This window comes from Notothenia rossii, assembly GCF_949606895.1.
Source record: "Notothenia rossii genome assembly, chromosome: 11".
NCBI lineage: Eukaryota > Metazoa > Chordata > Actinopteri > Perciformes > Nototheniidae > Notothenia > Notothenia rossii.
The window spans coordinates 52,273,865-52,290,340 of record NC_136910.1 but is presented as its reverse complement, the minus strand read 5'-3'; the positions used below and the strand labels follow the sequence as shown (position 1 = coordinate 52,290,340).

Here is a 16,476-nt window from a genome sequence, read left to right as displayed (position 1 = left end):
CTGGTGATCAGTTTGAACAGTTGACAGCTATAGGCCTACAGCTTCATGCTTAAAACATAAATTAACTTTCTGATGGATTTGGACATAAAAGTGAGTGAAGTATAACCGGACGCGAGAGAGAGAGAGATCAGCACCTGCAGCTCTGCCCGCTGTGACGGCCCGTCCACACAGCGGCGTTGGAAGCTTCTGCCCATTTACTTTGAATGGGGTGACGTCACTTTTCGCCGAACTGCATTGTGGGAAACAGAGCGGCGCTTTCCTGGCGTTTCAGGCTGCAAAAGTTGAGCAATGTTCAACTTTTGAAGCTTCTGAAGCTTTCAGTGGAAGCGTCAGCCAATCAAATCATATGCCAGTACAAGCTCTAGCCAATCAAACCGCTGCTTGTGTGTCAGGGGCGGAAGATTCATATGATTGGTTGTTGGTCGAGCTTCAGACACGCCCGCCGGCAAACTTTTTCCAAAGCCGCTGTGTGGACGAAGCGGAGCAAAACACACCTTTAGACCTAGCACATTTAGCCATGGCACTGTCGTATACATTGAATTATTCAATTTGGTGAATATGTAATCAAAAAAAAAAAAAATTACAATAAAAAATAATCATAAATCATTTTCATATTCGAATACCTGAATAATTCTGAAAATGTGGTTAATCGTTCCCATCCCTAATTAGAACTATGAAAAATAGGAACATATTGTCGAAGATATCCAACGTCTCTAATGGGATGACCTCATGGGAACTGAAGCCAGTCTGTCTGAAAGGATGATATCATCTCAAGATCATTATGTCACTGAAAAATGTAGCTTACCTCCTCAGAGCCTTTCTTCTTCATGACTGAGTCAATTTCATAAAAGCCCTCATTAATGACAACACTCCAATTTGTTTCCGTTATGCACAAACCCTGCTCCCCAGTTATGAGTTGGTAATATCATGTGACTGCTAATCCAAGATCAGAGCTCTTAACTAACTCTGGGAAATGTTTATGCATTTGTCTCGGTGCGATGCAGAGGTGCCTGGAGACTGTATTGGTGGGTGGCCCCAGGAGTCCTCCAGGCAGGCAGGGACGGACACCGTAAAAGAGACGCTGCCTCCCCCCAGCTCTGCCACCACCATGGCCAGGGAGCAGCCCAACGTGGGGGACCTCCTCCCGCTCCTCGAGACCTCCGACCTCCAGCAGCTAGATGAGATCCGAGGCCTCATCAACGAGCATCTCAGCACTGGTAGGACAGCGTGGTGTTTTTAAAATCATTTATCTTTGTTTCTCCAGACTACTCTTTCTTTCTTTTTTTCTGCAACTTATCTAACTGATACTTCCCCCCCTTAAAGAGCGAGGGTCCATGCTGCTAAACGGACTGGTGGATTACTTTTTGGAAACAAATTCGGCCCAGGCCATGCATATCCTCTCCTCTGTCAGAGAGCCACACGATAAGGTGAGAAAAGCAGCTTGATGGTCGTGTGGATGTAAAACTGCACAATTTGGTTGTGAAATTCATTTTTTGCCTATCGGAAAACAGGATCTGAGTGACTGTCGATCCATACTTTGAATATATTTAGTTTGAGAGGGACAAAAAATAAATAAAGTCTGTCCTCCTGATTTATGTACACCAACTGATATGTGCATGTGTCTGTCATCATACCATAACATGCACACATGACAACAACGACTTCAGACCAGTGGCTTTGACCTCAATAGTTATGAAGTCACTAGAACGGATCATTGTAGGGAACTTGCGAACTGAGGTGCAACACCTCTTGGACCCCTACCAGTTTGCGTATAGCGATGGTAGAGGTACAGATGATGCTCTGACCTCTACAACTCACTTTATTCTAAAACACCTGGAAAATCTTTTAGCTTATGCTAGATTAATGTTCATGGACTTTAGCTCAGCTTTTAATACTATTCTTCCCCAAATTATGTTAAAAAAGCTCAAACAGATGGATGTGAATCCTTACTTAATCAGATGGTATCACTCCTTCCTAACTGAAAGACAGCAGCAGGTGAAAGTAAACTCGACCCTCTCTGACACACAGGTCGTAAGCACAGGGGTACCACAAGGCTGCTTTAGCTCTCCTCTTCTCTTCACACTTTACACAAATGAGTGTAGGAGTCAGCACACACACAACCACATTATAAAGTTTTCTGATGACACAGCCATACTTAGTCTACTGACTAGAGACTCAGACATTTCTATTTATAAACTTGAGATTGAAGAGGTCGTGAAGTGGTGTGAGGCGCACAACCTGGTGTTAAAGGAAATGATCATTGACCCCAAGTCAGTAGGTGATCACAGCCCGTCCTTATCAACAGGGAGGGAGTTGAGCAGGTTACAAGTTTTAAATATTTGGGGATTTATTTTGATGCTCAGTTAGGCTGGGCCCATCAGGTGGATCAGGTATGCTCAAAGATAAGCCAGCGTCTGCATTTTCTGCGTAGGCTCAGGGTTCATGGAGTGGATAAATGTGTCATGTTAATGTTCTACAGGGAAGCAATTGAGTCTATTATTCGTTATGGCATCACAACATGGTTTGGTAACTTTTCAGTTAAATCTAAATCAAAACTCCAGAGCTTGATAAAAAGCGCTGGAAAGATAATTGGCATGCTTCCACCATCCTCTCTTCAGGAGATATTTGAGGAGATGTGAGAAAACAAGGCCGTAAAATCACATGCGACCCCAAACACATCCTGTATAGAGAGTTTGAGTTGCTGCCTGAAGGTATAGATTACCAAACTGTAGATTGAACAGGTATAAGTTTTCCTTTGTTCCGCTGTCAATCAAGCTGCTGAACAGTCAGAAACAATTGTGATTATGCTGTGTTAGGAGTTGTTCGGAGGGCAATGTTTACAGTGTAGTTTGGGCAATCGAGAAGGTTAAATAGGGGAAGTGCATTATGTGTAATTAGGTATGGACACAATAGGGATATGTGCAATTTGACGGACACTATGCATAGGTGCAATAGGGATAGTGAAATATTGATTGTGTATGAATACAGTAGGGAACGTGCAATATTTGATTTATGTATAATACAATAGGGAAAAGTGCAATTTGATTATGTATGTGCAATAGGGAAAGTGCTGTACGTTTCTTGTTTGTTCCTTTGCCATGTGATATGTGATCTCTGTTCTGTATCTATGACTGATTGACCTGAATGTTTTTTGCTTATTTTCTCGATGCCCAAGACAAATTTCTCCTAAGGGAGACAATAAAGCTCTATCTAATCTATGTCGGTCTGATATATGATGACAGGAGTGGTCCAGCCAATCATGTGAAATAATGGAATAATATGGAGATTGAACCATAAACACAGTAATGATCACAGATAGCTTATACATATTTTAAAAAGTCTACACTTTTATGCAGAACAATGTAGAAAAACAACACAATTTCAACACTGACGTTTTTTTTAGATGCGGTAATGTTGACACAAAAATGCAAAATCTCTTCAGTTTCTTTCAAAAAAGATTGAGACAAAATATTTCAGGCTGTCTTTGTCGCTGCATTTTCAGATTGCCAGGAGTCACATCATTGAAGGAGTTACAAACAACAAAGAACACAACAGAACTTAAATCACCACAACACATTAAGTGTGTTGGTGGTGTTGCCCTTAGCTCTTCAAAATAGTGTAAGGAACTGAGAGGCAGAGTAGTGGGAGGCGCCTACATTCCCAATAGGTGGCTCCACCCGCTTCCAATGAACAGTATTGGGAGCAGGTGTGGAGACCTCACACCTGGTGCTAATACCTCCCTCAAGGGAGACAAAGCACACAGAGTTGCTCAGTTGTGTGTGGCACATGGAGGGAGCAGGAGACTCCCAGCGTGAGGAAACATTTTGTAAGCTGGTAAGTCGGTTAGCGGCCCGGCTACGTTAGCCTTTGTATAGTTAAAGGTATTTTCGAGTTTAACAGCAATAAAGCCTCTTTTTTGGACTTGAACACTGCCTCTGTCGTGATTGCTACACTACCACTTGTCTCTTTATCTGCCCAGTCCTGTTACAATAGTATCAATTGTCTTTGTGTTGTTATTGTTTTTATTAGTATTTGCATATTGCCATGGAAAACGTAGATGTGGATCTGTTGTGGCTTTGAGGTGATTTTCATTATTTCTGTAGTCTCTTTTTATTTGCATCTAGTCAAAACGATCTTACCATCCTGGAGTCTGAACTTCCATTAGAGAGATCAAAGTAGAATCAAACAGCTGATTTGTAAATAGAGCATACATATATCTATAGAAATGGAAAAAGCTCAATTCTAAATGAAGTTCCCTGAATTAAAGTTGCCTATAAGGCAATGACACGAAACACTCCTGCTCCCTGATGTGTTGAGTACAAAGCTAACTCGGCTCTCCCTCCCTCGTTCACAGCACCTTCTGGACAAGATGAATGAGTGTATGACCAAACAGGCCTGCCGGCTGCCGACCCTCACTCTGCTCGGCCATGTCATCCGCAAGCAGCCGTCCTGGATCCACAAGATCGCTCGATACCCTCTGCTGCTCTCGCTGCTCAAATGCCTGAAGGTAACCAAATGAAATGTGGCTCCTTCTGTATTGTCCTGCCAACTTTAACTCCACGGTACAGTATGGCTGTCCCGAATACCATTTTTCGGGCTCCAGATATTCGGTAGTAATCAGCAGTGAATATTCGGGGGGGGGTGGAACTACTTCAACACGTGTATTAGTATTGTTGTTTTATAGTTATTTGTTAATGTAACCCAATTTGTGTTCTTTGAAATTGAAAAGGATATTGCATTGTGTTTGTTACTTTCGTTGCAGTTGTATATGTCTTAAGTGTCATTTGGCCTGGCTTCCTATTTATGGACATGCTTTTATTTTGAAGGAGATTTGGCTCTGTTGACAGGAAGTTGTTGTTGCATTGGAAACAGCGTGATGGAGATTAACGGAGAAAAGTTATATCTACATATAAAGACGGAGAAAGAAACGATAACGTGTATGGTTAAGTGTTAGCACCCCCCGAAGAGGCACAAGCTCTTACGTTGATATTGGAGATTTCAATAAATTCAATTTGAGAAAAAAAAACGGGGAAAAAACGAATATCCGAACAACGATATTGAAACCCGAATAGTACTCCAACGAATGAATATTCGGATATTCGGGTACAGCCCTACGGTACAGTTGGAAGATGTTCTAGCGACCTAAACACAGACCTTTCCTGGACTCACTTGCACCTCTTTCTGCCAAACTAAGACAATAAGAGAGGTTGTAATAAATGACATGCATGCTCTACCAAAGTAGCAAATTACCCCTTTTGAATAGTTAATATTAAACATAACACTCCCTCAAAAACAACAGCCAGTTAGAAAACTCAGGGTTTTTTTTAAAGACATTTCCTGCAGAAAAAAAGCTGAAAATAGATGCAAAATTACTTCCATCTTCTCTAGTCAAATAAATATTAATATGTTGAATACTAGTGTCTTGAAAACATTATGTAATCAGTAGGGCTGTACCCGAATATTCGTTCGTTGGAGTACTATTCGGGTTTCAATTTCGTTATTTGTTTTTTTGTTGTTGAATTTATTGAAATCTCCAATATCAACGTAAGAGCTTGTGCCTCTTCGGGGGGTGCTAACACTTAACCATAAACGTTATCGTTTACTTTCTCCGTCTTCATATGTAGATATAACTTTTTGTCCATTAATCTCCGTCACGTTGTTTCCATAGCAACAACAACTTCCTGTCAACAGCGCTAACTCGCCTTCAAAATAAAAGCATATCCATAAAAAATAGGAAGCCAAGCAAAATGACACTTAAGACATATACAACTGCAACGAAAATAACAAACACAATGCAATATCCTTTTCAATTTCAAAGAACACAAATTGGATTACATTAACAAATAACTATAAAACAACAATACTGTAGAATAACAAAAAGAATGCCGTGAATAGACCGAAATACACGTGTTGAAGCGGTTCGCTGCTGATTACTACACCCCCCCCCCCCCCCCCCCCTACAAGCTGAATATTGGCAATAAATTACTTATCAATGCCTGTCCTTACTAGCTTAGCTTAAATACTGCTATGGTTAAACCCCTTAAACTGCAATGCCACCCTCATTATAATGACATTCAGAAACTTAAGAGACCATCTTATCGGATAAACAATTAAATGTTCTTAACTATTAACAACTATTAATCTCTGACTTTATCATTAACTTGAATACTTGCGTGTTCTCTCTCCTGCAGACGGACACAGACGTAGTGGTGCTGATAACTGGAGTTCTGGTGTTGATCACTCTGTTACCCATGATCCCTCAAGCTGGGAAACAACACCTGTGGGAGTACTTCGACATCTTCGGTCGCCTGGCGTCTTGGAACCTTAAGAATCCAGGTTAGAGCTTCCTGTCATTTCCCACAAAACATTTCGGTGCAACACTTTGGTATTATACACATAAAAATGATATTATTTTGGAGGGAGTAGGTGTTAAGGTATCATTTGTTTATATAATTTATATATATATATGAAATACATCTCATCAAAGTGTCAATCACTCTTTGGCTACTTAAAATTATAGTTACCATCTTTATTTCCAGATATCGTGTAGTGTATCGCCGCAGTTCAAGTTTGTGCTTTTTTTCTTTAATTCTCTTCACATGTTCAGGGCACGTTTCTGAGGTGTATCTAATCCACCTGCACGCCAGCGTCTACTCCCTCTTCCACCGTCTCTACGGGATGTATCCGTGCAACTTCGTGTCCTACCTGCGCTCCCATTACAGCATGAAGGAGAACATGGAAACCTTTGAAGAAGTAGTGAAGGTGAGGATGTTATCCCTGCTGCTTCTTGCACTTCATTCGAGTTTTCTTAGCCGATAACTAACAAAGATTTTGAACCTTTCCCTTCAGCCGATGCTTGAACACGTCCGTATTCACCCAGAACTGGTGACGGGAACCAAGGACCACGAGCTGGACCCCACCAGGTTATTATTTCCTGCTCTGTCTAGAATCGGAACAATTACGTTCTCAATCTATTTTCCGAAGTCAACTGCATCTCTTTGGCTAACGGTGCTATGCTTTTTTGTAGGTGGAAAAAGTATGAAATCCACGATATCGTCATCGAATGTGCCAAAGTGTCTCTCGACCCGAAGGAGGCCTCCTGTGAGGAGGGGTACGCCACCATGCCTGAGAACTTCTACCCCCAAATCCACCTGCGACCACAAGACTGCACTTCCAGCCCCTACACTGACCTCCACAGCAGCTACGGTCAGAAACACATCATACACGTGACACTTGATAGAGCCTCAACAATACTGGATTTTTTTTTTTTTTTTTTTTAGACGATAGTGCCTTTATTTTTAGATTGCAGTGTTAAAAGAGGTGGTGACACTGTCTAATTATTCTCCTGTCTATACTGGATTTTTAACATGAACAGCAGAATTTGAATCTTAAAACTTTATTGAGTTTAAACCAAACTCTAGACAAAGTCTCTGGAAAAATATTTTGAAAAACATATTAGGAGTAATATGAGGATAAAATAAGCCTTTTTGTTTCCTTGCTTTGTCAAACGTATAGTTTCAATTTCACTTTTAATTTCAAATAAGAAACATTCTGTATCCTTTTCGATAATGAAAATGTTATTTGTAGCCATAATAGGCCTTTTTCAGTTAAACACTTGTGTTTTTGATGTGAATCTTTTTTGAACGAGTAGTCATCAAACAGTGTCGTCCGAAGACTAAAGAAACACCACTGCAGGTCGGCAGGTGCATCCATTGAAAGATTGATCAGACTATTTGTGTTCTCGCCAACAGGAAGCTCCTCTTCGACCCCGTTCTCGACTCCGCGGCTCCCCCCTCCCCTGTCCTTGCCCCCCTTCTCAGGGACACAGTCCTCCCCCCGCAGCCCACAGACCTCCAGACGGCAGGTAAGATCATCCGTAATGCGGTTAAAAGCTGTCAAAATCACGGTTCAGAGGGTAGTAATGGAGCTACATGCCGTTAATCTTCTGTTTGCTGCTAACTCTTGTAAATGCGGACATGTTTACACTCCCTATGTCAGGGCATTCCTCTGAAAACCACACATTACTCTCATTCACATCAACCATCCATGTTCTGTAAAAGAGCGGACAGGAAGTGAGTGGGCAGTTTTTGTGTCATCAAAGTCAGCAGGCAGATCAATACTCAGGAATTAAACATGTGCACCGTACTCATCATGCCACCTCTATGTAGTCACTCCCTAGGGCTGGTTGCCATAGAGATCAAGTCCCTTCCTTTCTATTATTGGGTCTGCCACACAAGGGATGGGTGTTATTTTACCCCCTGGGGTCTCTCTGAGGATTTGACTCTGAGACATACAGCTGAATAATTAGGGAAACATTGAAGAATTTAAATGTAATGGAGAAATCTGTGGATTCTGGGTTACTATAGCAAGGATCAATCATTTTGTCGTTTGAGTCCCTGGCAGCGTAGTGTGTTACTGATGGTAGCCTTTGTTACTTTGGTCCCAGCTCTCTGCAGGTCATTGACTAGGTCCCCCCGTGCGGTTCTGGGATTTTTGCTCACCGTTCTTGTGATCATTTTGACCCCACGGGGTGAGATCTTGCGTGGAGCCCCAGATCAAGGGAGATTATCAGTGGTCTTGTATGTCTTCCATTTTCTAATAATTGCTCCCACAGTTGATTTCTTCACACCAAGCTGCTTACCTATGGCAGATTCAGTCTTCCCAGCCTGGTGCAGGTCTACAATTTAGTTTCTGGTGTCCTTGGACAGCTCTTTGGTCTTGGCCATAGTGGAGTTTGGAGTGTGACTGTTTGAGGTTGTGGACAGGTGTCTTTTATACTGATAACGAGAATAACAGGTGCCATTAATACAGTTAACAAGTGGAGGACAGAGGAGGCTCTTAAAGAAGAAGTTACAGGTCTGTGAGAGCCAGTAATCTTGTTTGTTTGTAGGTGACCAAATACTTATTTTACAGAGGAATTTACCAATTAATTCATTAAAAATCCTACAATGTGATTTCCTGGATTCTTTCCCCCCATTCTGTCTCTCATAGTTGAGGTATACCTAGGATGAAAATTACAGGCCTCATCTTTTTAAGTGGGAGAACTTGCACAATTGGTGGCTGACTAAATACTTTTTTGCCCCACTGTATATTGATGATTGATGATGCTCAAAATAGGCACTGTAACATAAGCAGAATAGGAGATATGGCAAGTATAACAAGCCAGGGTTGCCATTTTAAGATGACCAAATAGGACCATAACACTTTCTGTGAACAAGGCTTTAATATTGTAATTTTGTGTTGGCCAATCTGATTGGTTGTAGTTTCATCGGATTGTGTCCTGCCTCATTTTGTTCTATGTCTGCTGAACACATTGAAAATTCAAAATGAAATGACAGGTTCACTTTTGCGATTTGGTCTGTGGATTTGAGGCTAGGTTATCTTAGCTATCCTTAAAGCAGGGCTCGACATTATAAATGGCCCGCTGGCCCGGAAGCACTATTTAGAGACCCCCGGCCAGCATAACGTACTTTCCACTTGCCCGCTCGGGGCACTAAAAATATTGCTTTAAAATAATTGTCCTGTGGTATTGGTATTTTGACTAGCAATTTAGATAAATTGTTTCGTTTATCAACGCTACAACATAGCGTTTCGTGAGTCGGTTGTCGGGTGAAAAGCAAACAGCTGTTTGCTGCGGAGCGCAGCGCGAGCAGGCTCCCGTGAGCGGGAGCGCGCTCCTTCACTACAGACTATCGCGCCACCTAACCATTCGCCAAAATGTTTTTAATACCAGCGGTAACCGGCCAAGCGCCGGGCAAAAAACAATCTTCAAATAAAAGAAAGTCACCGGAGGAGTTAAAGGAGAGTGACAGGGAGCATGAGAAGAAGAGGGAGAGAACGTTTCAGCCAGCTTGATCAATGGAGTTGGCTTCTAGTGCAGTGACGCGTCCTAAAACCCATCGATTACATTTATGATTAGAAAATTATAAAAGTAGGGTAGACATGTGGAGATTATCCGGCTGAACAAAACGTGCATTTATCAAACAGGTTCGTTTTCCACAGACCTTATTTCAAGCTATTTTCCAAAACCCTATGGAGAAATCCCATTGCTTTTTGTCGGGGGAACCAGCAGCTCACTTCCTGGTTTTATGACGCGTCACTGCACCTCTCAATATGATGCCAATATAAACAAGGTCTTCTGTCGGCTCTGTACATCAATGCCGACCTATGCTGACAAGTAAGTGAAGAGTAGACAATATAAAGGTATTGGCTATAGGGAAATGTCCCAGCAGTTTAGGAGAATGAAGGTTCTAATCTAATCTAATACATAGCCATTACATTTCTAACTCCTGATGACAGGAAAGCAGAAAGTTTGTTATACAAATAATAATACTCATAATAATAGCAGACATTTTTTAACAATGACCACAATATCATTATTTTAATAAACCAAATATGAACAATTGAGGAAAATGAGGAAGAACTGATTATTCAAATGTTGTAGTACAAGTAATGTAGTTAGTGCATAAATTATTATTGCAACAAATGTGTTAATTTTCTTAAGGAGGGCCAGTGGCATTTTACCCTTAATGTCTACCCCTGTTAAAGAATCAAGCAGGAGGGAACAAGTAGTCTCGCCACTTATATATCAAATGAACAGAGCTAAGGTAGCTGTTTCCCCCCCATTTGCAGACCGTATCCTAAAAATAAAACTACTTGCCGCCAAACTGCTAAACTATTCTTACTTTTCTGTAATAATTGTACTGTTTTGTCTCTTTCTATGCAGAACTCCACCTGTGAACCCAACTCTTCCTGCGGGGGGAAGGACCCTCTGTGGAGCCCCTCCTCGTTGTGCGGCATGGCCACGCCCCCTTCCTCCAGGGGCATGTCGCCCAACCTAGAGCTCTCCCAGAGTGCCTCACACCTTCCCAGCCGCTTTCACTGCACATCAGGTACACACTCACACCAGGTTTAAAACAGCTGTTGATTGACTGTAGTGTTTTTAACTAAGTAACACTGGAATTGTCTTTCCTGCTGATCGTTTCCTGAGCAGGAGGGAAAGGAACGCCTGCCTCCAGCACTCCAGCCACCTCCTCCCCGCCTCCCAGCCTATCAGATGACTTCCCCATAATCTCCTTACCAGCCAACACAGTCCAGTCCAGTCCACCTAGAAAGGTATGCTCTCCCCCCTCCATGCTCACATCATTACACCACACCCCATGAACTTGAATGTTTTCAGAGTAACAGAATTGCAAAGGGTCAATGACCTTGTGATGAATATTAATTTCCAGCAGGCTGTTTTTCTGAATTTTGTTCCAGATCCTGTTCCTCTCTTTTTACATTGGCTTTTATTTCTACTTGAGATGTGTGTCATGTCTTCTGTTATTGTGTTTGTTCCTTTCAGGGCTCCACATGGTCTGTGTTTTGTTTTTATGTTGACCTAAAATGTCTGCCTCATGTGCTTATTGTATTCATGTTTCGGAGGTCTTAACTTTGACTTTTGATCTTGCCTGTGAAGCACTTTGTGAATTCTGTTTCTGTGAAAGGTGCTATAATAAGTATTATTATTATTATTATGTGGCTTTATGAGGAAGATCCAAGTAAATATTCTATTATCTTGAAAACTAAATTCATTGATAGCAAGAAAGGACATTTATTTATCAAGATTGAAATGTTTGATTTTTGTAAAGCAGCAAAAGAAGGTTGAAGTCAGTATATCAGTAAACTCACATCATTGTTTTGTCTCGTTTGAGTCTTGTTTGGGTTCTTGTCTCATAAATGTTCTTTATTCTGGTGCAGAAATAAGCAAAGAGTCTCTAATCAGACTGTTATGCACGCATTTTACCTCACGGGGAATGTTGAAATGTTCTCATTCAGGAGCTGAAGTAAACCACAACAAATATTATCCTTCACTAATTATTAATACTGTTGTCTGTGTAACTCTCCAGGACCGCCGACAAGGAGAGAGCAGTAAGCCTGCGCTGGTGAGACAGGAGCCCGTGAAAGAGACAGAGAAGAGCGCAGAAGGATCCGCAAACAGAGGTTAGTCTCGACGAGTCTCAACACTTTCATTGACCGTCAGTAATTCCAAAGTAACGGCCCTACATTTTTCAATTACATTACATGTCATTTGTTGGACGCTTTTATCCAAAGCGACTTACATACATTGAGTACTGTGGGCAATCCCCACAGGAGCAATTTGGGGTGAAGTGTCTTGCCCAGGGACACAACGGCATGCTGACTGCAGTGGGATTCGAACTCGCGACCCCCTGATTCGAAGTCCATCACACTATCTACTGAGCCACAGCCTCCCAATTGTATCTGAAATGACTTCTAGGAACAAGCATGGTTAGTTGTCTATCTGGAAAGGACCAGAGAGCAGTCAGAGGCGCAAATAATTTGTCCGGAGCCAAAATATGTCTAACCTGAAAAGACCTAGTAGAAACAGAGAAAGCAATTAACTCAGTCGCGGTAAAAAGGTGTGAAATTAGAGATAATTGTACACCTTTTACAGATGTGTCTGGCTTCTGAGGGGACAATGATGTACCACATGATCAGAACTGACATTTGATCCAGGTGTTTAACATATAGACAGGCAGACCTGCTGCAATACAACAGGATCCAACATGGACTCAATTAGCCTGGATGTAATTGAAACTCAGCTTGAGCTCTCGTTTTGTTGCTAAACTTTGATTTTGAATTTGGTTCATTAGCCGGCGTTTCTATTGCTTCTGTCACATTTTACTCAATGGGGCAAGACTTTCACTACAATCTACAGAATACTTCCTTCTTTGGAAATGGCACAAACATGGAACTCATAAATCTTTTGGTGCAGATATTATACCGTAAAAAAAAAAACATGTTTACTTTCTTTAAAGTGACTTCTACTGTGACATGTTTCCATGCTTTAATGTTCTATAAGGTCTTTATTGTTCCCATACTGCCTGTGCTGCAGCACCTCTTTTCACCCTCTGTCTGAAACCAGAGCCCAGTGATATCGTTGTGTTACGAACATCTTTACCAATATTCTTATTGTCGGAGCCACACGAGAACGGTAACGGTCGTATCCGCTACAGTTCTCTATCATATAGACCAGAGATGATCCGATCACGTGATCGGGGATCGGAGCCGATCACGTGATTTTCAAAAGATCAGAATCGGGAGAAAAAAATCGGGGATCGGGATTTTTTTAATTTATTTTTTTATATATAAATACTTTTTAAAAATGTTGTATTCAATGTTTCAAAACAAAAATGACCATGTTCAATTCTTAAAGTCATCCTGAGGCCTTAGTTTTAGTTTCAAATGACACAACATCATGTATGTGTTGCTTCTTTGGGGCTTGTTTTCATAGACCTGGTTGCTTATTTCTCTCAAATCTGGCAACAGAGTGGGCAGGGCGCAGTGTCTAATTGTAGCAGTAAGCTAACGAGTACTGATAAGCTTTATTTTGTTTTGATCCAATGCTGCACAACTGAACTGATCCAATGCTGCTGTGAAAACAATAAGCTATATCCATGTTGGATAGAATATCCAATTTAAATAAAAAAATAACCTTAAGGGACAAGTTGAACGCTTTTTGTCTTTTTTTTCTCTTAATGCATTGCATAAAGATCGGATCGGGAAAAATCGTTATCGGCAAATTGTCAAAATCAAATGATCGGAATCGGATCGGGACCAAAAAAAGGTGATCGGGACATCCCTAATATAGACGGTTCGGCCACACAAGGCCGACACGGAAATGCAGATAACGACAACGGGTCCCAAGGTAGGTAGAGCTGCGGATGAAACGCTCTGGGGGGGCGAACGGCTCCGTGTCTACGCCCTATACGATCATTTTCTGATAACGATGACGCAATAGCCCCGCCTCTCCCCACCTCTCCTGCTCACTCCCGTGTCACCCGCGTCATTGTTGATGTGTTTCGCCAACAACAACAACAGTTTTCCGAGTGTTTTGAGCTAGGTCCCGGTATCTCGCCGGACAGTACACCCAGCAGGTGCCTCCAGCAGAACCCCCCCGCACGGCAGAGTTCCCGTTAGCCGAAATCAAAAATTCTCCGGTCAAAATGTCGCTTATTTGTTAGGTGTCCTTTGACACTCAGGCAGTCATATCATTAGCTAGATCTGATCGATATGGACATAAACGCGAGTGAAGTCTAATCGGACCGGAGAGAGAGATCAGCTGCTGCTGAGGGAGAAAAAGAGCCCCGCCTCTCCCCACCTCTGCTGCTAAATCCACCGCGGAGAATAAACAGAAGGGCAACCATGGAGACCATGCTCGGAAGTCTTCTTCACTGCTTTTGGTGTATTTTGTGGCGGAAGTACAGCGCCACTTACAGGCCTGGCATATGTACTACAGCGGGTCGAGCGGTCTCGTGTGGAAGGACACGTTTCTGGTGCCTGTTGCGTGTGGACGGAAGACTTTTTTGATAACTATTTTGGTTAGTTTGCGTTACCGTTCTCGTGTGGCTCCAGCCTTAGTTACTTGTTGTGTTTATGCTTTGGAGATGTTATTTTTCACACGTCTGTTTTAAAAACACCTCCTCATCAGATGCAGGAGCTGCTGAGATCATCTCCATGACTCTGACGGAGCTGTCGGTCTTTATGAAGAAGCAGGAGCTGGAGCTTCAGCTGAGAACAGAGAAGGAGAGGGAAGAGGGTGAGTATCCACTTGGTAATAAATCAATAACAACATACAATCAGTGTTTGACTCAGCATAGAAAAACACCGGGACACATTGTGGGATATATCCACCAAAACAAAATTTTAAGTTACATTGGGCCGTCCCAGAAAGAAGGAATGAACTGTTTTTGAGTTCTCTTTGACGAGGCGTGGAGGCTCGAAAAAACATGAGCCAAACCACAGGGTTTCCTGAATCAAGTCTGCTTATCCAGTTCCAGGAGTAAAACAATATTTATTTATAAAGAACATAGCCCATAAAAGCAGCATAGACCATTTCTAATGTGTATAATAATTACCATGAGGGTGTAACACAATTTGTACCAAATGCAAAATTCAGATATTGTTACTGTTATGTGAGGATCTTTCTTTTAGAGTTCACTTCATCTAAAAGAACCTGAGCTCATGCACTTTTAGTAAAATATCCAAAATACTAACACATCCCTGTTTATATGCCTGTGTGTTTAGCTAGCTCTGCACAGTTATTGGTTTAAATCCCACTTGAGCCACTCGTACTAAAAATAAATGCACCTACAGTTCTGTGAACCGCTTTGGATCAGAGCATCTGCCAAATGGTACAAGATCTGCTGCCAAAGCTCGCTGCTTTAGACTTAAACATTTCCACTCTCTTTGGGGGGAAAGCAGAAGCCCAGAAATCTTCTTTCTTTCTGTTAAGGATAGCAGGTACTTGGCACTTGAAGCGCCGGCAGAAATATTTAAGCACAGATATTGGCATTCTGAACATACATGCAGGTTTAAAGCCTCCAAAATCCTCCTTATGTTGTTTCCGGTGCAGCTGCCATCACTGAGGAGCTGCTGAAGATCACCGAGGAGAAGCAGGAGCTGTCGGGCCTGAGGGGCTTCGACTCGCCCTTCTACCACACCACTGAGACTCTGACTGGCTGTCAGGCACAAGACAAGACCCTCTCCAACGCCCAGTCCGGAGACCCCGTCACCCACCCTGTTGAATCGACGCCAGACAAAGGGGAGAGCACCGCGAGCACCAGCGGGGTCGGGAGCGAAAGAGAAGGACGGGGAGCGGGGGACAGCAGGAGTTCAGCCCTCGATCAGTCCTGGTCCTTCCAGTCCGGATTCACCCCCATCGACCACCACCTGCACCGGAGCCCTTCGGCTCCGGACGACGAGGTGAGCAAGTTTGGGATGTTCTCCCCGAGCCCCTGCTGCAAGACCCCGGGGGCCATGGTGCCCTACGAGTCGTTCTTTGACCTGGCTCTGCCCCGAGCCGCCTCGCTCTTCGTGGGCCAGAAGACATCGGAGGCGGTGCACAAGGCGGCGCTGGAGAGGCTGCTGCAGCAGGAGGAGGGCCTGGAGGACGGGGAGGAGGAGGGGGTAGTGACCGCTTCGCCACTGGAGGTGCTGGATCGCCTTGTTCAGCAGGGGAGCGACACCCATGATAAAGTTCTCAAGAGGTGAGGGGCTACAGTGTTTCCCATACATTGATTTATTTGTGACAGGCCGCCACAATTAAATATCGTCAACCACAAATGGATCTCATTCAAAAAAAAATATATATTATTATTATCTTTTTTTTATTTATTTATTTATTTATTTATTTTTTTGGGTTGTCTAATGGATAGTGAGGTGGGCTGATGATCGGAAGCTTGCGAGTTGAAATCCTTCCTGGAACACCACTACTAGTGTGCCCTTGAGCAAGGCACTTAGCTCTCGGTTACTCCAGGGAGAATGTCCCTGTAATTGGTCATTGTAAGTCACTTTGGAATAAGGCGTCTGCTAAATGCCTAAATTGTAAATTATATTTTTGGGCGGTGCGGTGCCCCCACAAATATAATCAAATTCTATGGGAAACACCGGGCTAACTTCAAATGAGTTCGTAAC

At 42.6% G+C, this 16,476-nt stretch overlaps 1 protein-coding gene across 6 annotated transcripts in view; it reads left to right on the top strand.

The window, feature by feature from the left end:
• Positions 1 to 16,476, top strand: part of tsc1b (TSC complex subunit 1b) — a 40,117-nt gene that overhangs the window by 9,914 nt on the left and 13,727 nt on the right. For 2 of the 6 annotated variants that reach the window (XM_079658754.1, XM_079658753.1), the window contains exons 2-14: positions 1,005 to 1,217; positions 1,324 to 1,427; positions 4,355 to 4,507; positions 6,192 to 6,336; positions 6,608 to 6,762; positions 6,850 to 6,923; positions 7,028 to 7,206; positions 7,752 to 7,864; positions 10,727 to 10,892; positions 10,994 to 11,115; positions 11,889 to 11,982; positions 14,492 to 14,599; positions 15,416 to 16,049. In XM_079658754.1, coding sequence (XP_079514880.1) covers positions 1,109 to 1,217; positions 1,324 to 1,427; positions 4,355 to 4,507; positions 6,192 to 6,336; positions 6,608 to 6,762; positions 6,850 to 6,923; positions 7,028 to 7,206; positions 7,752 to 7,864; positions 10,727 to 10,892; positions 10,994 to 11,115; positions 11,889 to 11,982; positions 14,492 to 14,599; positions 15,416 to 16,049 — 2,156 coding nt within the window. In that variant the 5' untranslated portion in view covers positions 1,005 to 1,108. The other 4 variants (XM_079658757.1, XM_079658755.1, XM_079658758.1 and 1 more) reach the window with 4 other exon arrangements.